Source organism: Callorhinchus milii, unplaced genomic scaffold (genome assembly GCF_018977255.1).
Source record: "Callorhinchus milii isolate IMCB2004 unplaced genomic scaffold, IMCB_Cmil_1.0 Scaffold5, whole genome shotgun sequence".
In the NCBI taxonomy this organism is placed as follows: domain Eukaryota; kingdom Metazoa; phylum Chordata; class Chondrichthyes; order Chimaeriformes; family Callorhinchidae; genus Callorhinchus; species Callorhinchus milii.
This window is the reverse complement of record NW_024704746.1, coordinates 4,531,145-4,557,549: the sequence shown is the minus strand read 5'-3', so window position 1 is coordinate 4,557,549 and position 26,405 is coordinate 4,531,145. Positions and strand designations below refer to the sequence as shown.

Here is a 26,405-nt window from a genome sequence, read left to right as displayed (position 1 = left end):
AGTTAGTCAGAAATTGAGTTAAAAACAAAAATGGTCACCTCATCCAGATGGGATACATCCTAGATTGCTGAGGGAAGTTAGGGTGGAAATAGTGGAGGCTCTGGCCACAATCTTTCAATCATCCTTGACTATGGGAGTGATGCCAGCGGACTGAAGTGTTGCAAATGTTATACCCCGTTCAAAAAGGGGGAGAGAGAAAAACTTGATAACTACAGGCCAGTCAGCCTAATGTTGGTGGTAAGGAATATTCTGCAGACCATAATCCGGCACAAGATAAATTTTCACTTGGCAAAACATGGCAGCCAACATGGATTTGGTAAATGCCAAACTTATTTGATTGAATTTTTCGATTAATTAATGGAGAGGGTTGATGAAGGTAGTGCAATTGATGTTGTGCATATGGACATTCAAATGGAGTTTGATAATAGACTTGTTAGCAAAATTGAAGCCCATAGGATTGAGGGAATAGTAATAGCATGGATTTGAAATTGGCTGGGAAACAGAAAGCAGAGGGTAGTGATGAACTGTTGTTTTTCAGACTGAAGGGGAGATATACAGTAGTGTCCATTCTGGGCACTACTTTAGGAAGGATTATTCCTTTAGTATTTTATTCTGTTCTTTTCACAAGCAATTATTTCAGTCTTATTTATCTGTACTTTCCTCATAACCCTACCACAATAGAATAGGACAATTGTCTTCTTTATTTTATCTTCACTCAGCTCCATTTCTCACCGCAACAGCGGTATATCATTGCTTTTCTCCCGCCACCATGAAATCCAAGCTCAGGTCATTAATGGTGCCATGATTACACCACTGAATTCTTGTTTCCAATGGGTTGCATAAAGGCATTGTGGTTGTTCTTTATTCCTTTGTTGTTTTATTCTGCTCTTTTTATGGTCTGCTGTTTATACAGTCAATGACAGTATATTCTGTGAAGCGCTTTGAGACGTCTCAATGATGTGGTAATGCGCTATATCAACTGCAAGGATTATTATATTATTGTAAGATCACCATTCCATTTTCGGTATTAACAATTTTTATTTCAAATCAAATTAGGATTAAAAGGTAAATCATTTAAATATTCCATTTCCGACAAAAAAAACTTTGACATAGAGAATTGAGTATACATACACATATAATCAAATTATTGTCTAGTTTCATGGTGTCGGCCAGGCTCGGTTGGTAGCATGTGAGATCGAGTGGTCTTCTGCCCATTTGCACGAATGCCAAAGTCCCCAGGGCGCTTTTTTGAAAAGAGAAGGGAGTTTCTCTCTCTCATTGTCCTGGCCAACAACCCCCCACAAATAAAACTGATCATTCATTCCGTTGTTGTTCGTGAGATATTGCTGTTCACAAATTCACTGCCTGTTCAACTACAATATAATAATAAAACGATATCTCCAGTCATTGCACTTTACAGTACATACTAAGAGGCTCTCTCTTCCTCTCTTTATGTTTTTAAGCCCTACCTGAAATCCCACTCTTTGAACACCCAATGGCCACCTCTCCCATTCCCACTCTGCCTTGCTCAGTCTCCCTCAGTCTCCTACCCCATCCATCTAAAGCATCTGGAAACATTTCCCCAGGCCAAGGGTGCTACATAAATACCATTTGTTGTTGTTAATGTTGCATTTTCATACATTTTATACATTTATTTCATAATTTATGCAAGATGAATTTAATGAAGTCTCTTTTATTCCAGTTGATGACAAAATAAAAGTTACTGGTGAGTTTCATCCCAATCTGAGCTAGGGAGTCCACACATCTCCAAAGCTTTGCTGAAAACAGGCCAGCCAAACTCATCCACAAGACATGCCAATGCAGACAAATCACTGGGAGCAAGGAGTCATTTGACTCATTTGAAGACAAAGAGGAGACCCAGGGATAGGACAGAACCATGAAGCTCATATGAAAAAGAGAGGGAGGGTACTTAAGATGGGGTGGGATGGGATGATGACAGTGGTTTTGAAGGACATGAGAACTGTACCATCAGACACCATCACTCCCAGCCTCACCCGACTTCACTGGCTCCCCATCCCTCAGAGGATCGAATTCAAGATTCTCGTTCTCACTTTCAAGGCCATCCATGGCCTTGCCTCCTCCTACCTCTCTGACCTGCTGACTCCCTACCAACCTGCCCGCTCCCTCCGTTCAGCGGGCTCTGGCCTGCTCCATGTCTCCCACCCGACCCGTCCTACCATCGTTGGCCGGGATTTCAGCCTCTCCGCCCCCACACTCTGGAACTCCATCCCAGAGAGTTGGATCTGCTGAGTTCCTGGAACCATTAAGTCCTGACAGAATGCAGATTTAAAGACTTGAGGGAAGAGAGAGATTTTGCATATCTATTCTGGTGAGCCACCATAATTTTGTGTTCTTAGTTGATTTATACAAGCTAATTGACACAGTGTTGGAGGAAAGACTGAGGTGCTCTGGGACGCTACCCCGCATGACGGAATGCTATATAAAGACGCATTGTTGTAGTTGTTGTTGAGGAGTCTAGGTGGCAATATATGGGAGTATCTGGAAGCTTCTCCCATCCAGGAAGAGCCTCATGTGCACATGCACACGACATGCGATACTCACTCTTCCCTCCACAAGCTACAGATCATTCAGAACTCTGAAGCCTGTGTCCTCTCCCGCACCATGTCCCATGACTCTATCACCCCCACCCTCGTCAGGATCCATTGGCTCCACATCCCCCAGAGGATAGGGTTTAAAATCCTCGTCCTCGCCTTCAAAGCCTTCCACAACCTTGCTCCTTCCTACCTCTGACCTGCTAATGGCCTATCGACCTGCCCGCTCCCTCTGCTTTCGTTCCCTGAACGTTTTGTTCACGTGTATTAATTATATTATTTTTAGACTACAAAAAACTCCTTAAAGAATGTGGTAAGTAGCATGGCCAATTCCGAGCTCTTTACCTCTTGAATATGAAATATATAAAACCGAGAGAGAGACACTAATGTGCGAAGGCTAAGTGGTGCGGCGTTCCTTAAAACAGCTTGGAAAAACATGTCTTTGAATGTGAAAAATGCAAGTAAATGTATGTCAGCCTGCCTCAGCAGTAGCACTCTCGTTCTGAGTCAGAAGGTTGTGGGTTCAAGCCCCACGTCGGGACTTGGAATCACATAGTCTAAGCTGACACTCCAGTGTAGTGCTGAGGATATGTTGCATTTGTTAGAGGTGTTGTCCTTCTTTAAGACGTTAGATTGTAGCCTGTTCAGGTGGACGTTAAAGATCCTGCGATAATTTTTGAAAAGAGAAGGGAGTTTCTCTCTCGGTGCCCTGGCTGACAAACCCCCAGACAAATTTGGTCACTCACCAAATGTGGGACTGTTTGTGGGACTTTGCTGTGCACAATTGGCTGCCACATTTCACTCCACTTTACCGTATATCCTGTAGAGCACTTTGAAACAACTCAATGAAGATAAGATCAAATATATCAAATACGAGGATTATTATTAGTATTATTATTGTATAAAACATTGATACAATATTAATAACATTTCGTCATGCAGTCCTCTGGCTTAGTCAGTAGTGCTGCCCTCTCTGGTAGATCAGCCATGATCTAATAGAATGATGGAATAGGCACAAGGAGCTGGAAGGCTTTCTCCTGTTCTCATATTTATTGTATGGGGTGCATAGCAGAATATTTTTTGCTGAAGGAATGAAAAGGTTAGAATAAGAAATAACTGTGGGTAATCTAACCATTATTTTGCATTAGCTCAGGTATTTGTCTTCACAAGAAATTAATTTCAATGACGACAGATAAGCAGTGTTTTACATGGATAAACAGATAATAATAATCCTTGCATTTGATATAGGGCCTTATCAGCGTTTCACAGGATATACTGTAAAGTGGATTGACTGCATATTACCCAAACAAGCCTTTCGGCCTCGTCCATACGCTGTTTATATTCCACATGAGACTCCGCACAGTTTTGTTTAAATATAACTAACATTATGCTTAAAATCAATTATTTCATGATAGAAGACAAGCTGGCTGCAAAGGAAGGAGGTAATTGCTGAATAAATGACACAATCATGTTAGAATGACCGGAGATTTGTTGCCTAATTAATTGCTTTGATCAAAACATATATTTCAACCTTACAGACTGCAATAATTTCAGAGATTTTTTATTCCAGAGCTTTATTCTCTACTTTATTTCACAGTAGTCCTGAAAAGTTGACCAGGAACACAAAACTACTCTGGCATCAAATTCAACTGCTGAAAAACTCACAAATGATGCGGTTGTGTGCCATGAGAAACAAAGCACAGTGTGTCAACCCGTTTCAGTGTGTGCCAGCCCGGCTCGGTGTGTGCGAGCCTGGGTCGGTGTGGGCCAGCCCGGCTCGGTGTGTGCCAGCCCAGCTCGGTGTGTGCCAGCCCGGCTCAGTGTGTACCAGCCCAGCTCAGTGTGTGTGCCAGCCCGGCTCGGTGTGTGCCAGCCCAGCTTGGTGTGTGCGAGCCTGGGTCGGTGTGGGCCAGCCCGGCTGGGTGTGTGCCAGCCCAGCTCGGTGTGTGCCAGCCCGGCTCAGTGTGTGCCAGCCCGGCTCGGTGTGTGCCAGCCCGGCTCGGTGTGTGCCAGCCCGGCTCCGTGTGTGTGTCAGCCCAGCTCAGTGTGTACCAGCCCAGCTCAGTATGTGTGCCAGCCCGGCTCCGTGTGTGTGCCAGACCGGCTCAGTGTGTGCAAGCCCAGCTCAGTGTGTGCCAGCCCGGCGTGTGTGTCAGCCCAGCTCGGTGTGTGTGCAAGCCCGGCTCCGTGTGTGTGCCAGCCCGGCTCAGTGTGTGCCAGCCCAGCTCGGTGTGTGTCAGCCCAGCTCGGTGTGTGTGCCAGCCCAGCTCAGTGTGTGTGTCAGCCCAGCTCAGTGTGTGCCAGCCCGGCGTGTGTGTCAGCCCAGCTCGGTGTGTGTGCAAGCCCGGCTCCGTGTGTGTGCCAGCCCGGCTCAGTGTGTGCCAGCCCAGCTCGGTGTGTGTCAGCCCAGCTCGGTGTGTGTGCCAGCCCGGCTCAGTGTGTGTGTCAGCCCGGCTCGGTGTGCGCCAGCCCGGCTCAGTGTGTGTGTCAGCCCGGCTCAGTGTGGGTCAGCCCGGATCAGTGTGGGTCAGCCTGGCTCAGTGTGGGTCAGCCCGGATCAGTGTGGGTCAGCCCGGCTCAGTGGAGGTCTCTCGGTGCCCTGGCCGAAATCTCCCAGACAAATTTGGCCACTCACTCCATGGCTGTTTGTGGGACTTTATTGTGCACAATTGGCTGCCACATTTCACTCACAAAATACATAATGGCTCCACTTTATTGTATATCCTGTAGAGCACTTTGAAACAACTGAATGAAGATAAGATGTTTTATCAAATACAAGGATTATTATTAGTATTATTAATGTATAATACATTGATACAATATCAATAACAACTTGTCAGACAGTTCCCTGGCTTAGTTAGTAATGCTGTCCTCTCTATTAGCTCAGCCACGATCTAATTGAATGGTGGAACAGGCTCGAGGGATTGAATGGCCTCCTCCTGTTATTATGTTCATTGCATGGAGTGCATAGGAGAATATGTTTTTGCTGAAGGAATGATAGTTTAGAATAAAAATTAACCGTATTGTAGGGTTAGTAACTTAACTATTATTTTGCATCAGCTCAGGTATTTTGTCTTCACAAGACATTAATTTCACTGATAAGCAGCATTTTACATGGAAAAACAGATAATAATAATGATCGTTGCATTTGATATAGGGCCTTATCCTGTAGCTCAGTGGTTAGAGCACTCGCTTTGCAAGTGAGAGACCTGAATTCAATTCCAGGCAGAGGGCGAAACCTTGGGCAAGTTTCCTTACTCCACACAGAGCCTAATAATAATCCCTCCAAAACCAAAAACAATAATAAATTGGTCATTTTCAATCTACGACTGTCTGTGGGACATTGCTGTGCGCAATTGGCTGCCGCGTTCGCCCACAAATATACAGTCAATTCACTTTACAGTGTCTTCTATGAAGTGCTTTGGGATGTCCTCCCGACGTGAAAAGCGCTATATCAAATGCAAGGATTATTATTATTATTATTATTATTATTATTATTATTATCAGCGCTTCACAGGATATACTATAAAGTGGATTGAATGTATATTACGGAAACACGCCTTTCAGCCAACTAGTGCGTACAATGTTTATGCTCCACATGAAACTCCACACAGTTTTGTTTAAATATAATTAACATTATGTTTAAAATCAATTATTTCTTATTAGAAGGAACGTCGTCTGCAAAGGAAGAAGGTAATTGCTGAATAAATAACACAATCATGTTAGAACGACCAGAGATTTGTTGCCTAATTAATTGCTTTGATCAAAACATATATTTCAACCTGACAGACTGCAATAATTTTAGAGGTTTTTTATTCTAGAGCCACAATAGTCCTGAAAGGAACACAAAACTATTCTGGAGTCAAATTCAACTGCTGAAAAACTCACAAAGGAGTAGGTTGTGTGCCATGAGAGACAAAGCACAGTGTGTTAGCCCGGCTCGGTGTGTGTCAGCCCGGCTCGGTGTGTGCCAGCCTGGCTCGGTGTGCGCCAGCCCGGCTCGGTGTGCGCCAGCCCAGCTCGGTGTGCGTCAGCCCGGCTCCGTGTGGGTCAGCCCGGCTCAGTGCGGGTCAGCCCGGCTCGGTGTGTGCCAGCCCGGCTCGGTGTGTGCCAGCCCGGCTCGGTGTGTGCCAGGCCGGCTCGGTGTGTGCCAGGCCGGCTCGGTGTGTGCCAGCCCGGCTCGGTGTGTGCGAGCCTGGGTCGGTGTGTATCAGCCCGGCTCGGTGTGGGTCAGCGCGGATCAGTGTGGGTCAGCCCGGCTCAGTGGAGGTCTCTCGGTGCCCTGGCCGAAATCTCCCAGACAAATTTGGCCACTCACTCTATGGCTGTTTGTAGGACTTTACTGTGCACAATTGGCTGCCACATTTCACTCACAAAATACATAATGACTCCACTTTATTGTATATCCTGTAGAGCACTTTGAAACAACTCAATGAAGATAAGATGTTTTATCAAATACAAGGATTATTATTAGTATTATTAATGTATAATACATTGATACAATATTAATAACAACTTGTCAGACAGTTCCCTGGCTTAGTTAGTAATGCTGTCCTCTCTATTAGCTCAGCCACGATCTAATTGAATGGTGGAACAGGCTCGAGGGATTGAATGGCCTTCTCCTGTTATTATGCTCATTGCATGGAGTGCATAGGAGAATATGTTTTTGCTGAAGGAATGATAGTTTAGAATAAAAATTAACCGTATTGTAGGGTTAGTAACCTAACTACTATTTTGCATCAGCTCAGGTATTTGTCTTCACAAGAAATTAATTTCACTGATAAGCAGCATTTTACATGGAGAACCAGATAATAATGATAATAATCCTTGCATTTGATATAGGGCCTTATCCTGTAGCTCAGTGGTTAGAGCACTCGCTTTGCAAGTGAGAGACCTGGGTTCAATTCCAGGCAGAGGGCGAAACCTTGGGCAAGTTTCCTTACTCCACACAGAGCCTAATAATAATCCCTCCAAAACCCAAAACAATAATAAATTGGTCATTGTCAATCTACGGCTGTTTGTGGGACATTGCTGTGCGCAATTGGCTGCCGCGTTCGCCCACAAATATACAGTCAATTCACTTTACAGTGTCTTCTGAAGCGCTTTGGGACGTCCTCCCGACATGAAAAACGCTATATCAAATGCAAGGATTATTATTATTATTATTATAAAGTGGATTGAATGTATATTACGGAAATACGCCTTTCAGCCAACTAGTGCGTACAATGTTTATACTCCACATGAAACTCCACACAGTTTTGTTTAAATATAATTAACATTATGTTTAAAATCAACTATTTCTTATTAGAAGGAAAGTCGTCTGGAAAGGAAGGAGGTAATTGCTGAATAAATAACACAATCATGTTAGAACGACCGGAGATTTGTTGCCTAATTAATTGCTTTGATCAAAACATATACTTCATCCGTACAGACTGCAATAATTTTAGAGGTTTTTTATTCTAGAGCCACAATAGTCCTGAAAAGTTGACCAGGAACACAAAACTATTCTGGCGTCAAATTCAACTGCTGAAAAACTCACAAAGGAGGAGGTTGTGTGCCATGAGAGACAAAGCACAGTGTGTCAGCCCGGCTCGGTGTGTGTGTCAGCCCGGCTCGGTGTGTGTGTCAGCCCGGCTCGGTGTGTGTGTCAGCCCGGCTCGGTGTGTGTGTCAGCTCGGCTCGGTGTGTGTCAGCCCGGCTCGGTGTGTGTGTCAGCCCGGCTCGGTGTGTGTCTGTCAGCTCGGCTCGGTGTGTGTGTCAGCCCGGCTCGGTGTGTGTGTCAGCCCGGCTCGGTGTGTGTGTTGGCTCGGCTCGGTGTGTCTGTCAGCTCGGCTCGGTGTGTCTGTCAGCTCGGCTCGGTGTGTGTGTCAGCCCGGCTCGGTGTGTGTCTGTCAGCTCGGCTCGGTGTGTGTGTCAGCCCGGCTCGGTGTGTGTGTGTCAGCCCGGCTCGGTGTGTGTGTCGGCTCGGCTCGGTGTGTCTGTCAGCTCGGCTCGGTGTGTGTGTGTCAGCCCGACTCGGTGTGTGTGTGTCAGCCCGGCTCGGTGTGTGTGTGTCGGCTCGGTGTGTGTGTCAGCCCGGCTCGGTGTGTGTGTCAGCCCGGCTCGGTGTGTGTGTCAGCCCGGCTCGGTGTGTGTGTGTCAGCCCGGCTCGGTGTGTGTGTCAGCCCGGCTCGGTGTGTGTGTCAGCCCGGCTCGGTGTGTGTGTGTCGGCTCGGTGTGTCTGTCAGCTCGGCTCGGTGTGTCTGTCAGCCGGCTCGGTGTGTGTGTGTCAGCCCGGCTCGGTGTGTGTGTCAGCCCGACTTGGTGTGTGTGTCAGCCCGGCTCGGTGTGTGTGTATCAGCCCGGCTCGGTGTGTGTGTGTCAGCCCGGCTCGGTGTGTGTATGTCAGCCCGGCTCGGTGTGTGTGTCAGCCCGGCTCGGTGTGTGTGTCAGCCCGGCTCGGTGTGTGTGTGTCAGCCCGGCTCGGTGTGTGTGTCAGCCGCTGGTGTGTGTGTCAGCCGGCTCGGTGTGTGTGTGTCAGCCCGGCTCGGTGTGTGTGTCAGCCCGGCTCGGTGTGTGTGTGTCAGCCCGGCTCGGTGTGTGTGTGTCAGCCCGGCTCGGTGTGTGTGTGTCAGCCCGGCTCGGTGTGTGTGTGTCAGCCCGGCTCGGTGTGTGTGTGTCAGCCCGGCTCGGTGTGTGTGTGTCAGCCCGGCTCGGTGTGTGTGTGTCAGCCCGGCTCGGTGTGTGTGTGTCAGCCCGGCTCGGTGTGTGTGTCAGCCCGGCTCGGTGTGTGTGTGTCAGCTCGGCTCGGTGTGTGTGTCAGCCCGGCTCGGTGTGTGTGTGTCGGCTCGGTGTGTGTCTCAGCTCGGCTCGGTGTGTGTGTCAGCTCGGCTCGGTGTGTGTGTCAGCTCGGCTCGGTGTGTCTGTCAGCTCGGCTCGGTGTGTGTCAACTCAGTTCGGTGTGATTCAGCCACTACCCGCTCAGGTCACAAGATCTGATTGTGGAGTCCTGTAGTTTAGTGGTGAGCACACTCGCCTCGCACTCCCCAGGTATCGAACCCGAGAGGACCTGGGTTCGATACCTGAGGAGTGCAAAACATTAAACAAATTTCCACATGCCTCTGTTTACCAGCAGTAAGTAGGAACCCGGTTGTTGGTTGATTGGTGGATCACTTTTCCGGGGATAATAATCCCATTGAAATAAATAATTAAGAATAATTACATGTTTCGCCAATTGCAAATACATCCCAAGAGGCTCTTGCCTCCTTTCTTTATGCCCTACCTGTATTCCCATCTCTTAGAACATCCAATGGCCACCTCTCCCATTCCCACTCTGCCTTACTCAGTCTCCTAATAATACATTGTTAATGTTGCATTTTCATACATTTTATCCATTTATTTTATAATTTATTCAAGGAGAATTTAATGAAGTCTTTTTTATTCCAGCTGATAAAGGAACAATAACAGAACCAGGTGAGTGTTCTAGGCTCAATCCGAGCAAGTTGAGGCATTGCTGAAAACAGGCCAGCCAAACTCATCCACAAGACATGCCAATGCAGACAAATTACTGGGAGCAAGCAGTCATTTAACTCAGTTGAAGACGAAGTGGAGATCCAGGGTTAGGACAGAACCATGAAGCTTGTATAAAAAGGAGAGGGAGGGTACTTAAGATGGGGTGGGAGGGGGTGATGACAGTGATTTTGAAGGAGATGAGAACTGTACCATCGGACCATGTTCACTAGGAGAGGGGCAAGTAGGTGGGATGTCAGGCTTGGGGATGGGGTTGAGGGAGCATTATAGAGATAGGGAGGAGAGCGACGAAAGTGAGACTGGGTCAAAGTATGGAAGGACAGATGGACAAAGGGGTTAGGGGGTAGTGAGAGGCTGGGTTACGGCTAGTGAGAGGCTGGGTTAGGAAGTAGTGAGAAGCACAGTATTTAAAATAATGAAAGGAATTTGCAGAGTCGACAACATTTCCATTTGATAATGCCAAGTATTTAGCAGAATGGAGAGAGTTGGATCTGCTGAGTTCCTGGAACCATTAGGTCCTGACAGAACGCAGATTTAAAGATTTGAGGGAAGAGAGAGATTTTGCATATCTATTCTGATGAGCCACCATAATTTTGTGTTCTTAGTTGATTTCTACAAGCTAATTGACACAGTGTAGGCGGAAAGACTGAGATGCTCCGGGATTCTACCCCAAGTGAAGGACACTATATAAAGTTACGTTGTTGTTGTTGAGGTGTCTAGGCTGTGATATATGGGAGTGTCTGGAATCTTCTCCCATCCATGTTGGAGGTGTCTTCAGCTGCTGCCACATATCCAAATATTCTGACCTTGAGAAGAATCAGACACCACTCCCACTAGGCACATGGCATGGAATACTCCCACTCATGGGTGGCCACCCCAGTTTCAGCCAGAGTGGGGGAGAGGCGAAGGTTGGCAACAATTCACACAGGGAACGAGACAAAGCAGCAGAAAATACTCAGTACTAATGATCTATGGAAACAAAAACACTTCAATCATGGGCAAGAGCAAGTGGCTGCATTTCATGCAGCACCGTATCACATTGTTGAGACGTCTCAAAGCGCCTCACAGAAGATATTGTAAAGTGAATTGACTGTGTATTTTGTGCGCGAAATGGGGAAATAGGCCAAGGTGGGGTAAGGGAAATCTCAGCTGAGCCCAGCTGACACATCCTCACCGAATACATTATTGAAATATGTTGATAGTCTGGAATAATATACATTCAATCAAGGCACAGTAATTATTTGGGATCAAATATGATGAAATATTAATCAGTGCCGAGTGGGAAGAGAGGATTGAATTTGACATGAATTTGAATTTGTTCGATCTTATAGACACCAGTGGAGAAGACACAGGTATGTTTTGTTATGCTTGTATTGTAATATAATATTGAATATTTTAACAGCGGTGTTCAGAACAATAACCTGTGTTGTATTTTTTTTGGTCAGTGTGTCTGACACGGAAAACATCACTATCCTTCACAAGTCTAAACCAGATTCAGATTTCTATGTCTGTGACCTACACATAGAAATCCCCATGTCTGGAATGGAATGAGCACGAGCACTCTCTCCTTGGAGGACATTCTACTCAACTAATTCCAGAGAGTATTAGGTGCATGCTGGCGAGAGGCCATGCTTGGGTACCCATCAGGGGTCACTGTTGGGGTAACTATTAGAGTCTAACCAGCTAAAACCGCTTAGCCTTGCCATTGCAAGAATCGTCTGGCAAGCTTTCCCACTGCTTGTGTAGGTAGGATCATCTTATCAGGAGCTCAGTGGGTAGCATCCTGCTGATAAGCCAGGCTGGATGGGTTTGCCGTCAGCAGTGCCTTGGAGCACTGTGGATCTATTCAAAGGTTGGCTTTGAACAATACTTAACTGGCCAAGACACTTGCCCCCCTGCCCTCCACCCTCCCCCACTCTGGCCCTCAGCTCGGGTCCATAACTCTGCTGTCCAATGCCTTGGGACGTCTTCCTGACGTGAAAGGCGCTATACAAATGTAATTTTGCTGTTGTTGTTTGATCTTATAGGCACCACTGAAGAAGACAAAGGTATGTTTTATAATGCTTGTATTGTAACATAATATTGAATATTTTAATCGACCGTTGAGACCACAAATATTCTGTTTTGGTCAGCAAGGACACACGCACATTTTTTGACACGTGAATAAATTGATCACCATGCTGAGGAATAAGCAACAACAACATCTTGTATTTTTACACAGAGCCCTTCATATGGGATAGTTTAATCCCTCAGACAGTTTAACGGTGACGGAGCTTAATGTCCACACAGGAAAACCAGCTGAAACCTCCACATGGAAATGTCTCTGTCTGGAAAGGAATATGCCCTCTGTCTTTTATTGGCCCCCACCTCCTCACCCTGGGAGGGAAGCAGCCTACTTACTGCATTGTGGAGAGTATTAGGCACAAGAGCCAAGGCGTGGGATAACTGCTGGAATTGCACCAGCCAAAAACACATAGATTGCCTTTGAGACCACTATCTGGCAAGCTTCCCCACTGTTTGCCCAGCTGGGATCACCCTACCTAATAATGCTTTGGTTTGCAGGGTTACCAGAAGCTGAGTGGGAACAATATGGGATACCCTCAGCGACCGGTCTGCCCCTTCAATCACTGCTGATGAGCCAGGCTGGCTTGGCTGTCATGAGCAATGTCATTGAGTGTTTCAGGTCCACCTGGCCAGGAACTAGCTGAGAGACCACACAGAATCACCTTGCAGCCAGTTCAAGTCCGGGGACACCCTGTGGTTCACAATATTCAGAAACAGCCATAAAGTGAATGACCAATTTTAGCTGAGAGATTGTGGCCAAGCTACAATCAAATGGGACTTTGGTGTAACCCCTCATCTGAAGGATGGCACCTCCCACATGTCAGCCAGTTTGAGCACTGGAGTTTGAGCGCAGACTGAGTCAGTTCAAGGATCTGGTGTCTGAATTGCAACAATTTCTGACTCAGGCAAAAGTAGTAGCGACTGAGCCAACCTGTCACAACATTTCAACTGGGTCATTGCAATCAATCCCATCAATTTATTTAAACATCAATCATTACTGTTATTTTCCCCAAGGTACTTTTAAAGTCTAGTTCAGGGCTAAATTAACCCCTTAACTCAATTCAATCAGCTGATAAACAAATAAGCCCAACATGTCCAATTTTCCAAGTGTATCCGTTCAATAGAACTATAAAATCATGAAATAATGACAGTTCACAGTTATAATCTTTAAGGCACTAAATATAAATATATCTACATACAAGGAAAATCCATAGTAGTAAAGATGATTAGGGATTTGCCATAAGAAGCATCTCTACAGCACAGGTTCATTAGGTTATACATGTGGTGTAATTTACATTTAACTTCAACTCACCACCTTGCACCTCAACCCATGAGTCAGAAGGTTTTTGGTCCATTTTCTATGTCCTAATATATCTCATCCTGGCAAGCTTTTCTAATGTTGACCCTCATACACGCATTCATAACATCCAGGCTCAACTACACAAACTCCCTGCTTGTCAGGCTCCCCAACTCCACCCTCCGTAGGCTGCAGAACATCCAGAACTCTGCAGCCGGTGTCCTCTACCGCACCAGTCTCCGCGACCCTATCACCCCCATCCTCGCCCGACTCCATTGACTTCCCATCACACGGAGGATACAGTTCAAGATCCTGGTTCTCACTTTCAAAGCCCTCCATGGCTCCCCCAGCCTCTGCAACCCCCTACCATCCTGCCGGCTTCCTCCGTTCATCGGGCTCCGATCTGCTTCAAGTTCCCCCATCTCACCTCACCATTGACAGGAAGGCCTTTAGCCACTCTGTCCTCACTCTCTGGAACTCCATCCTGCAGTCCCTCCCCCTCACCCCGTCCCTTCCCTCCTTCAAGTCCTGTCTCAGGACCCTCCTCGTTGACTGTGCCTTCGATCACCCTCCTTCCCCCCCTGCCCTCCATCCTCCATGATCGCAACCCACAGCTTCAATCCGAAATATTGATTGACCAGCGCCTTGGGACGTCCTCCTGACGTGAAAGTTGCTATGCACATGTAATTTTTGTTTGTTTGTTCAGGAGACTGTACAACACCCACCAATACACCTGGACAATAAAATAATGTCTTCTCCCCTCCCCACCCCCAGCTCAGCTGCCAATCCATCCATTTGGCAGATTCTCCCCTTGTGAAAGGCGTTATATGAATGTCAATTTGTATTGTATTTCATTCTCTCAAATCAGTCAAAATAGTCTGTCATCGAGACAGCTTGGCTTAGTTAATGAGATAGCCTGGCACCTTGCCTACAAGTCAGAGACGGTTGTGGGTCCAAATCTCACTTAGAACTCACAGTCTAACTGGCACTTAAAAACAATGCTTGCGGAGGGCTGCATTGTTGTGAGTCCTGTCCTTCGCATGAGATGTTGAACTGAGGCCTCGTCTCCCTGTTCGAGCAGATATTAAAGATCCCACATGATTATTTGAAAAGAGAAGGGAGTTTCTCCAGGCAACAGTAACAGCTTCCGTTTATATAGCACCCTTCACGCAAAGTAACATCTCAGAACGCTTAACAGCTTAAGTAGGCATTTCCTCCTTGTTTTGTCATGTTCTGGGTGGCCAAATGGCCTGTTTTGGTGGTGGACCTTCTTCGTAAAGCTTTGAATCTAAAATGAAACATTCTTAATTGTAAAAATCCTTCTGGATGGTACATAACACCAAGTTGTTTTCTTCATCAGATGCAGAAATAGAGGGGCTGAAACATGCTCTCAAATCAAAAGGTACTGTAAGAAGCCAACAGTTTAATATAAAAAACAGAAGTCGCTGGGAGCACTCAGCAGGTCAAGCAGCATCTATGGAGAGAGGAACGTGGGTTCACGTTTCAGGTTCTGTTGAAAGGTCATTGATCTGAAATGTGAACCCACTTTCCTCTCTCCATAGATGCTGCCTGACCTGCTGAGTGTACCCAGCAACTTCTGTTTTTATTTCAGATTTCCATCATCTGCAGTATTTTGCCTTTAGTGGTTTAATATGTGGTTTGCCTCATTAAGGTGATACAGACATCCCTCATCGAGCTATATTCAAAATATATTATTTGCATATTGCAGAGAAGAAACAGAAAGTAAACCCAGATCAGTACTTTAGAATTATCAATACAGTAGACAAAGAGGACAGAGGTTTAAAGTTGTAAAGGGCAATTTCAGGAGAGACACCAGAAAGTTTTTCTTTACCCAGAAGATACACAATTAAACAGTTTGATGCAGTGATGGTGGGAACGAGAGGGGGCTGCTTTGGAGGAATTTGATTGGATGCGCCGAAGGGCCTCCTTCATCCAGACCGATCTTGTGAGTTACGTTTTGAATTAGGTTAGGGTGATTAATTAGTAATTTAACGGATTTCTAACTGTGTAACATGATATGGTTCCAATGGTGAATTCATTAGTTGTTTAATATGTGGAATATATATTGAACAAAGTGTGCCACATAGTTTGGATCAAGTATTCAAAATAAACTGAATTATTATATAGATATAATCAGTTGAATGTCAGATCATGTGTATAATTCTACAGAGGAGCAACTGGAAGAACGAAACTCAGGTACAATTTAGTCATATGTTAATGTTGCCATTGGTTATTTTAATGCTAAAACCTTGGTAACCACCAAGGCTGATAAGCAATACATTTAAATCATTATCGATGGGCAAATTCTGTCCATTGTTTAATGAACAATTGTTGCGCTGCAATAATATTACCTCCTCAGTCACCCTCCTTCACAACTCTCTCTGTTAACCTCGACACCCTCCTTCACAACACCCTCGATACCCTTGCCCCCATCACCTGCCCCTCCCACAGGTCCCCCTGGTACCAGCCATCTCCACTCCCTCAGCCAATGCACACCTGGCTCAAATCCAACCTAACAAGCCACTGCCCGATCTGGCCGGACCACACCAAAACCTACTGCTTCACCCTTGCCTCAGCTAGATCATCCTACTCTAAGCAGGCCAAGGACAATTCCAGGCTCCTCTTCTCCACCACAAACCAACTCCTCGGCCACCTTCCTATTCCACACCCATCCTATCCTCCAACTCCAAATGTGAGTGAAGCTTTCTGAAGTGAAACAATCATTTGAGGGAAACCTGCTACCTCAGTGTTTGTTTTTCAATGTCAGAAATAGAGACGATGAAGAAAGCCATCAGGATCAAAGGTGATGGAAAACACCAATGTTTGCTGCTGTTTGCATAGAAATAATAAAATAATAATCATTGCTTTCCTTGTTCCGACTTGTTGGGTCAAAATGCTGTGTATGTGGAGGTAAACAGGATAGCCAATTTGTGCACAGCATTGTCCCACAAAATGAATGGGAATTGTTGGCAAGAGAGCTGAAGAAACTCCCTCCTCTTTCAGTTAGTGCCATGTGATCCTGAACAGACTGGCAACACTTCCGTTTAAACAGTTTGTGCCATGGAAACATCTCTAACAATGTCTCAGGACTGCATGATCGTTGCTTTCTGCATGTGTCAGATACCTGATGGACCAGAATAGGGTGAGGTTGACATGTTACCAGAGAACATCCCCCACCAGAAAGGACAGAAATGGATGTGCACAGAACTTTATTGACTTCCATGTAAAAATAAAATTATTGCACAACACACTTGCCAAGGCCACTGCCAATGGCTCTATTGTTAGCGGGAAACTGTTTGTTTGCTACCAAAGCAATTGCTGTTGATTTTCATTGACTATAAATTCAAAGGCTAAACAGTTGACCAAGCCTTTGTTTGGTAAACTATTTTAGATAGAATTTGTTTGTGCTAACCTTCAGCACAAAATGCTAATAAATAGACCACTACTCACTTGTTAGCCTGTGTCAAGTGAGAAAGTTTTTGAGTTCAAACTCCATATCGGAGACTTTGAGCTGACCTTCCAGTGCCGTGTTGGGGGGGTGAAGCATTGTCAGAGATACCATCGTTCAGATGCGACATAAACTGAAGTCCTGTCTGCTTGTTGAAGTAGATGTCAAAGATCCTGTGTATCTTCTTGACAAGAGAAGAGTTTCTCCAACTATCCCCAAAATAACGTTGAACATACACTTCAGGATTGTTGGATATAACTGTGTAAACATAACAAAATTATGTATAAAGTAAATCCTTGTATACTTTTTTAAAAAATATAACATTTCAAGAAAATAAAATGTGAGAGGCAATGTTTACTGCATAGGGAATTGAAATGAATGGAGCCACTTAAAGTATTAAATAGTTGGGCAATACAGTTAAACATTTTCCCTCTCCAATAATAGATGCCCTGATTCTTGAAAAAGACAAAGGTAAATGTGGTCAAAATGTGATTGATCCTACAGCAGGATTGCCGTTTACTATTTGTAAGGTTATAACAATCCTTTAAAGCTATCTGTAGAATCTGATTAGAGAGAACTGTTGGATTTCTGTTTAAAATTATTAATTATGTTGTAATTATTATGATCACAGCATTGAGCCGTGGTTGTGGTAAGAGTCCTCTGTATTTTTTATTCATTTGAATCCAATGAGCCTGAATACCCAATACATGTGCATTGTCTTCTAAATGATATTGTCATTTTCATAGTATTTTATATGCTGTACAGCACCAAAACATCCCATTGGGCCCAACAATGATATTGGTTTTCCTAGGGATGAGGGTAAACACTGACCCACTATGTCATCAACTCCAACTGTTACACCAGGGTTGGACAAGCTTTCCGCCCTTCTCTCCCTGCTCTTGAACATTCCTGTCGTCCCTGCATATCACCCACACTACCTTCAAAACTCATCTTAAGACCCCCTTTTTAACTGCATGTCAGTTATTGCCCCTTCCCCTCCCCATTCCACTCCCAACTTCAGCTCCAAGTCAGTCGCATGAAGCATTTGTGAAGTGTGAAGCGACCCTCCCAACCCGAAAGGCGATATCTCATAATAAATTATTATTGGCCACAAATAAATAAACACCTTTCATGTATTACAAGGATTATTATTATTACAGGTCAAGTGATGCAGCAAAAGGATGCAGGTAAAATATTGGCTTTGCTCAGTAATGCTTTTTGGAAGGTATCACACTTCAGACTTTCCCTGTAAAAATTCTCAAATATTCTGAAAGTATTTCAAAGCAATGATTGTCAGAAAATCTACCCTAGTGTGTTATAATACTGTACCAGATACATTTGCTTTGTAATCTGGTATAAAGATATATTATACTTTATATCTATAATACTGGACCAAATAATTATATTATATTGTCATTCAAACTGAAGCCGTAAAACCAATCTATTAAAGAACGGCACATTCAAATTCATGAAACGCAAGCTGACAATTTTGCTATTTTCTGGACCTGGAAATAAACCTTTACATTTTTCATCCAGTCAAAGATAATTTTTTTCCAAACATAAATCATCATTTCAAAACCCAGTTCAAATGTTATAGGATCGTATACAATGTAAGCATATTATTTAAATGACAAAAATGATAAGGTTAAGGGGAAGCAACAGACGATTTGGATTGGGGACTTGTTATCTGGAACAAAGTAACTGGCAATAAACTAGGTTGGTTGACTTTGTATACTGAAATTTCTTTATGAAATGTGATTTACTTTTCCAGAGTTGTCACGTCTGAGAAAAGCACAAAGTACTTTCAGTGAGCATGTGAACGGAGTATGCTGTGAATCAAATTGATATGAGCAGAAATAAAGAAGTTCAGAATTGTTCCAAATGTTGTAGATTTTAATGCACAACACTTTTATTTCTTAATTGTATTTCTTATATTTAATCATAGCAACTGCTTAAGAATCAACCCGGAGGAGGATATTAAGCCAATCAAGCCTTTAGGACCAGATTATAACGTTGTTCAGATATTTCAATCACAACATTCTGTTCTTTCACCCGACTCTACTTCTGAAGTACAAACATCCCTATTGATTCTGCCTCCATAGCTTTGTGTGAGGAAATGTGTCATCATGGAAAATATAACTCAGTGTCTCATTCAATATCCACAAGGAGAGTCAAAATGGGTTTGTAAGGGTAGACCATTTTTCTTCAATCTAATAAAATTATTTGCCAGAATCACAGAGGTAATAGATAAAGGGTAATTGATTCATGTCATATTGATGGGTTTTCATAAAACAATTGATAAAGTACCACAGTTGTTGATGGTTATGAGTTCAAGCACCATGTTAGGATGTTCAATTTATACGGTTTAGGTTCATACCACAATGTGAAGTGTGTTGCATTGTTGAGGGCGATAACCTTCGGATTAAACCATGGTCCCATCTGCCTGTTCAAGTGGGCATTACAAATTATCACACACAAATCAGTGCTCCAAAATAGTAATTTGGATATAAGTATAGAAGGGACTATTTCTCCAATGACACGGAATATTAAGATGTCAGTTCTTGTTAACCCCAAAGAATACAGAAAACAAATATGAAGAGCTGTAGGTGGATGAAATAAATAGGCAATGACAGATAAATCATGGCAGGTAAATAATGAATTCCTCCTTATCTATTTACAGCTCAACAGTTAGATGGACTTAATGCAGGTAATAGTTTGTTTTCAGTCTGTCCTTTCTTTTGGAATGAATACAGGTTTTAAGAATACAAAATGAAGAGTGCCCCAAAAAGCACTAGTCTTCTTTGTACAGTAAACCTCACATAAGTTGTATCGGTTGGGACCATACGTTTAATATGGTTGCCCAAACGCAGCCAACTCCTTGTCCTCGACTATTCAAATGTCCTCCTCGCCGGTCTTTCCACCTCCACTATCTACAAAATCCAGTTAATTCAAAACTCACCCGCTCTGAAAGCTGTCCCCTTTCCTCTAACCTCGATCAGACATTCCTCGTCTCCTCCATGTCATCTAGTGACGCTCTTTCCTCTCCCAGCCCCCCGCCCCTCCCACCACCCCGCCGCTGCCATGTTCTATGACATCGATGTTATGTCCCGGAGGGAGCGTTGGGGTACGAATGTGCCGTGTTCCGGCGGAGGCAGGCGCAGGACCATCAAGGTGGCCAAAATTTGCAAGGATATGGGGAAAGGGCAGGGAAGTGGGACTGATTGGATAGCTCTTCCGAAGAGCCAGCACAGTCACCATGGGCCGAATTGCCTCCTTCCGTGATGTGACATTCTATGATTCTATGATTCAGGTTTAGTGATTTCACATCTAATTTTGGCTTTAGGCATTAGGGATATGAGTCCCTTATCCACTCCACCATCAGTGGGCAGCTTTCAGCCTATCTAGTCCCACTCTCTGCAATTCTATCCCGGAGTCTGTCTGACTCATCCCTTCCCTACGTCTAAAGACTGCACTTTTGATCATCTCTTCCCCCTCCCCAGCACCCAGCTACCATCCCCAGCTCGGGGTCCCAGCCAGCATTCTGAAGCATTTTGATATGCCTTCTTGATATGAAAATCACTATGTAAATGTCAACGTTGTTGTATTGATTTCTCTTTTTAGAGTTGGCACGCCTGAAACAACTTTTAAAAGGTAAGTACAATACTAGAATGCCGAGTGATTGATTCTGAAGTGTTTTCACTGCTGGGCTCCGGCCTGAAACTGCCTTCAGCAACTCGAAACCTGTGTCCTTGGTAAATCCTGGGGGATATGGTAAATAGTTGGAAATTGGGCTGATTTCGAAGAAAAACAGTGTAACGGAAAGCGATTTCTCACTAACTATCAGAAAATTCTCCATTAAAACCTAAAGCTTTGGAATTTTAGGTGATATTTCCAAATTATACTCAACATTTCATTTCAATGTACAACAGGTTGTTTTAAACCACATTGAAACATTCGCTGAAGTTAACATTCTCTGTTTAATCTTGTAGACAAGGCTGAAGAAGAATCAGGTATGTGTTCAGATAAATATTAAATATTTTAATAGTATTGTTCAAACCACAACTTAGGTTACGCTGCTGAAACTCTCATTCCTGTTTGTGTGACCTCCTGATGTTCCTTCCAGCTGTGCTGTTAACAAGATCCAAATGGTTCAAAACTCTGCCATCTGTGTCTTCATTCATACCAGGCTCCGCACCCAATTAAACCAGCCATCGTCAGGCTCCACTGGCTCCATGTTGCAGAATGCATTAATTTCAAGATCCTCACTCTCACTTTCCAATCACTTCACACCCTAGCACTTCTGTACCTCTCCGACTTGCTCGCACCCCACTCCACTACCCACTGGCTTTCTCAGTTGGCTCAGGTCCTCCTATCATCACGTCTGCCATTGGCGGCTGTGCTTTCAGCCACTACACCCTGAATCTTCGAACTTCCTGCCTCGATCTTCACCTTGCCCACATGTTACCCGTTCCTCCCTCATCCACCTTAGTGGGGCCGCACTTGCATGGTTTGAGTCCTACTGAACCAACCACTTCCACTTCATCTCAGCAAATAATTTCTCCTTCTGCCTCTGTCCAGACACCTGCAGGATACCCAGATATCCATCCTTGGCCCCCTTTTTTTCCTCATCTATAGGCTCCTTCTTGGCGATGACATCCACAGACATGGGACATGTGTGTGGATGACACACAATTCTATTTTGCCTCCTCTAGCATTGACTCCAGGACCGTCGATGTTCTATCAGCTTGTCTGGCAGACATCGGGGCCTGGATGAGTGCAATCTTCCTGTAGCTGAATGTGGACAAGACGGAAGCCATACTCTTCAGCTCCCGTCAACTCCTCAACCTTCCTGGGCTCTCCCTTAGACTCACCAAACCAGTGCACAATCTAGGTGTCCGGTTCGACCCCCAGCTGTCCTTCTTCCCCCACATCCGGTCTCTGACCATGACCGCCTTGCTCCACCTCTGCCACATTGACCGCCTTACCCCAAATACAGCCGAAACCCTCGTGCATGCGTTTGTCACCTCAAGCTTGGATTACTCAAATGCACTCCTCGCCGGTCTACAAAATCCAGCAACACTAGAACTCATTCAGAACTCTGCCGCCCGCATACTTACCCGGACCAAACTCTGTACCCACATCTCACCAGTTCTGTCCATGCTCCACTGGTTCCCCGAACCGATCGACTTCAAGATCCTCACTCATGTGTTCAAAACCATTCAAAACCAAAACCATTCACTCCCTACCTCTCCGACCTCCTCACTCCCCAATCCTCCACCTAGTACCTCTGCTTGACTGGCACCGGCCCTCCTGCTCATCCCTCGCACATTCTGCCTCCCCATCCAAAAAGCAGCCAGGATGTACATTTTATGTACATGGCTATTGTTGGCCATGACACCAGGAAAAAACTATCTATTTTGGAATAGAGTTTATCTGGACAGGAACAGATGGGACCTTGTTTCACTGTCTCATTCAAAGGATTGCATCTCCTACATGTGCCACTGCCCCAGTACAGCCCTGGAGCATCAGTTTGGACTGTGAGCTCAAATTCCCCCAACTGGGATTTGAACCCACAAAATTGATTCAGAGACACGGTCAAGCTATTGTTCTCGGGCATGGAATGTTCTCCAGTTATGTCACCAACCGAAAAAGGTATCTGAAGATGTATTTAAAAAAANGTCATTGTTAAATCGTCTTTTTAAAGATATTGCAGAAATTGATACTAGGAATGAGCATTTTTTCACTGTCACTATTGTTTCCTTAGTGATCAATGTAAATTCAGTTCAATTATGGAAAAAAATGGACTGGGCAATTGTTCATTTTGTTTTATTTAATTTTTAAGGAGCTGAGGATCCCAGTGCAGGTTTAGGTGAGGAAATGCTGTCTGCTTCCAGTAACCCATTACAGTAATGTAACTGTCCTGTTACTTGTGTAAAAGAAAACATGATGTTATTTTTGCCTGCGTGATTCTAACCTAGATTTTCTGCGTTTATGTAATTTTTTACAATAATAATAATAATCCTTGCATTTGATATAGCGCTTTTCACGTCTTCTCCACGTCTCAAAGCCCTTCACAGAATAGACTGTAAAGTGAATTGACCGTATATTTGTGGGCGAAATGCGGCAGCCAATTGCGTACAGCAGTGTCCCACAAACAGTCGTGGATTGAAAATGACCGATTTATTGTTGTTTTGTTTTTTCGGAGGGATTATTATTAACTCATTCATTCTGGAAAAAAATCTCAACTGAAATGAAGCCCTTCAGGACTGGGATATCCAGGTTTATTTTAGCTTTCACAAATTTAGACCCAGAAATTCTTGGATTCAAACCACAAATCCCAGCTATTTCTACTTTCAACTCTCTACCCCCTCCTCGCTCCCTTCCTTCCCTCCCCTCACCCTAACCATTTCCCCCCAATGCTCGGGTCCTGACCCAACTGTCCAGTGCCTTGAGACGTCCTCCCGACGTGAAAGGCGCTCTAAAAATGAAATCTTGTTGTTGTTGTTGTTCAAACATGTTAAATTAAGTATTAGAGGATGGTAGTTGGAGCAGCCTTAAGTCGTGCGAAGGGGCCTTCTCCCTTGTAATAAATTGAGGGTATAATAATTCTTGCATTTGATATAGCACCTTATCACATCATTGAGACTTCTCAAAGCGCTTCACAGAATAAAGTGTAGTGACTGTATTTGGATGTGCTAGCCAGCAACATGCGCAGGGAGTAGAGGAGGTATTAGTTCTCAGCCAGGGAGGCCAATGAGTTAAAGAAATACAATTCACCCTGAAGACTTAATGGTGATAATTGAATGCAGTAACATTATGCTTTCAAATACATTTTCGATTTATCGCCACCTAATGACCCCCAATTGTTGTATTTTCACAACAGATCGCCCAGTGCTGGCTGATAATCCCCCAAACAAAATAAATCACCACTTTAGGGCTGGCTAAATAAAACACCTGGGTTCAATTCCAGGCAGGGCGAAACCTTGGGCAAGTTTCCTTACTCCACACAGAGCCTAATAATAATCCCTCCAAAACAAAACAATAATAAATTGTTCATTCTCAATCCATGACTGTTTGTGGGACACTGCTGTGCGCAATTGGCTGCCGCGTTTCGCCCACGGTCAATTCACTTTACAGCCTATTCTGTGACGCGCTTTGAGGTGTCAAGAAGACGTGAAAAGCGCTATATCAAAAGCAAGGATTATTATTATTATTATTATTTAAACTTCCCCAGAAATGTGAAATACTCAATGATTTCAATGCATAACAATGATGAATGTGTACAAATGTTATCATTCTCAGCATGGAGCACAGCATCCAGGAAAAGAGGTAACCTTTATACAATGAGAGTATCATCAACTTGAGGGATGATTATTTATTTTGACTTAATCATTCTTTCATAGCCAATGGATTAGATTATATTTACTTAACCAATTCAAATCACTAGAGAGGGAGCGCGAGGAAACGGTGAAGAAAGACAATGAGGACAAGTTGGAGGGTTAGAGACACAGAGGGCAAGATGGAAATAGAGAGGAGTGAGACAGAATGGCTCAATGGTGGGGTCAAGACATAGAGATCTTGGCAAATGTTTTTTCCTTCCGCCCCTGCCTGATCACGTGCAGGGTACCCCGAGGCTCCACCCTTGACCTCCTTCTTTTCCTTATCTATATCCTCCGTCTCGGCAAAGTTATCAGCAGACCCGGGGTCAACTTCCACATGTATGCAGATGACATCCTTCACCTGCTCCAGCTGCCACTTCCAGGCCGCTGATGTCCTGTCAGCTTGTTTGATGGACATCAAGGCCTGGATGAGCGCAAATTTCCTGCAGCTGAATGTCAGCAAGATGGAAGCCATACTCTTTGGCTCCAGTCAACAGCTCCTCTTCTGTGGGTCTGAAGTCCTCAACCTCCCGGGATCTCCCTCAGACTCACCGAAACCCGTGCACAGCTTAGGTGTCAGGTTTGATCCCCAGCTTTCCCTTCTACCCCACATCCTGTCCCTGACCAAGACTGCTTTTTTCCACCTCCATCACATTGCTCACCTCAATCCCTATCTCGCAACCAAAGCAGCCCAAACCCTCGTCCACACCTTTGTCACTTCCCAGCTGGGCTATTCCAATGGGCTCCCCAGCTCCACAATACACAAAATCCAATTAATCCCAAACTCAACCGCCTGGACATTATCCCGCACAAAATTCCGTACCCCCATCATACCAGTCCTTGCCAGGCTCCACTGGCTCCCAGTTACCGAACGGATCAATTTCAAGATCCTCTCACTCATTTTCAAACCATTTCATGCCCTCACACCTCCCTTTCTATCCGATCTGCTTACTCCCCACTCCATCACCCGCTGCCTCCACTCGGCTGGCTTCGGCCTCCTGTTTGTCCCTCGTGGCCTCAGCTCCACCATCAGAGAGAGTTCCAGTGGTTAGTGCAATTGTAATGGGCAATTAACAACTGGAACAGATTGGCATTAAGGGAGGTAAAAGCCAGGACACTGGGATTTATTTAAAAAGCAGCTTGATACAGTCATGTGTTTGCTACAGTGGGGTGTGTGCTCTGGGAGGAAGAGAGTTGATGGGCTGTAATCTTGAGGAGTGGCTGAAGTATCTCTAGTTTTGACAATTTATGTCTAAACCTCATTGTCTTATATTCTTATTTCACTTTTCCAGCTGTTGTGAAATTGGATTCATCCAGCGCAGATCCACTCTATAGTGTTTTGTCTGGAAACAGCAGCTTGACTTGGCAAAGTACACCAGGCCAAAAGAAGGCTGGCCATACCTGGGCCATATGGGCCATTGATGCCATCAGCTCTGGGAAGCATTATTGGGAGGTGACTCTAGAGGGCTCTGCTGTGTGGTTTGTGGGTTTGGGGAGGAAAACTCTAAAACTGTCTTGGCTGTCCAGACCCAAACCTCAGGATGGCCAATGGGCTATGATGATGTGGAACATGTCGAGGGATAGTTACCAGATCAGGTCGTTAGGCTCAGACATAGTTTTAGTTCAACTGAACAGAATCGGTATCTACGTGGATTATGAGGGGGGGAAGGTTGCCTTTTATAATCCAGACAATCACAACCTTCTCATGGTACTCAACGGGCCTTTCAATGGACAGATTTACCCTTTGTTCAGACTCTGCGTCAGCGGCCAACAAAACATCAAACTCACAATTTCCTAATCTCCTAACATTTGCTTCTGTACCGGGGGGGACCCAGTGCACCAGAGGGGGGGGGGGAACTCGCTGCACTGAGGGGACACGCTGCACCGGGGTGGGGGGGGGTCGCACAAGCTGCACCGGGGGAGGGGGGTGGACACACGCTGCACCGGGGGGGGGGGGGGGACACGCTGCACCGGTGGGGGGGGACACGCTGCATAAGTTTCTAAGATTTTATCCTGACCCCATCCTGACCTGTCACTGAAGGAGAAGGTTATGAATCTTTTATTGCTTGAAAACTAATTTGTTCCTTGGAGAGAGAAATTATTTTCTGTTTCTT

The 26,405-nt window shown here is 44.8% G+C and overlaps 1 protein-coding gene across 4 annotated transcripts; it reads left to right on the top strand.

The window, feature by feature from the left end:
* Positions 1-15,327: 15,327 nt before the first annotated feature.
* Positions 15,328-26,150, top strand: LOC103184749 (E3 ubiquitin-protein ligase TRIM58). Of its 4 annotated transcripts, XM_042335634.1 has the most exons (8): positions 15,328-15,409; positions 18,073-18,099; positions 19,593-19,619; positions 20,534-20,563; positions 20,902-20,922; positions 22,755-22,781; positions 24,215-24,241; positions 25,584-26,150. In XM_042335634.1, exons 2-8 carry the CDS (start codon positions 18,081-18,083, stop codon positions 26,087-26,089), a joined length of 657 nt encoding a protein of 218 aa, XP_042191568.1. In that variant the 5' UTR covers positions 15,328-15,409; positions 18,073-18,080; the 3' UTR covers positions 26,090-26,150. The 4 variants fall into 4 exon arrangements, 3 of the variants coding, with proteins under 3 accessions (XP_042191568.1, XP_042191566.1, XP_042191567.1); XM_042335632.1 differs by lacking the exons at positions 15,328-15,409; positions 18,073-18,099 and adding an exon at positions 15,541-15,660; XM_042335633.1 differs by lacking the exons at positions 15,328-15,409; positions 18,073-18,099; positions 24,215-24,241 and adding an exon at positions 15,541-15,660.
* Positions 26,151-26,405: the final 255 nt, after the last annotated feature.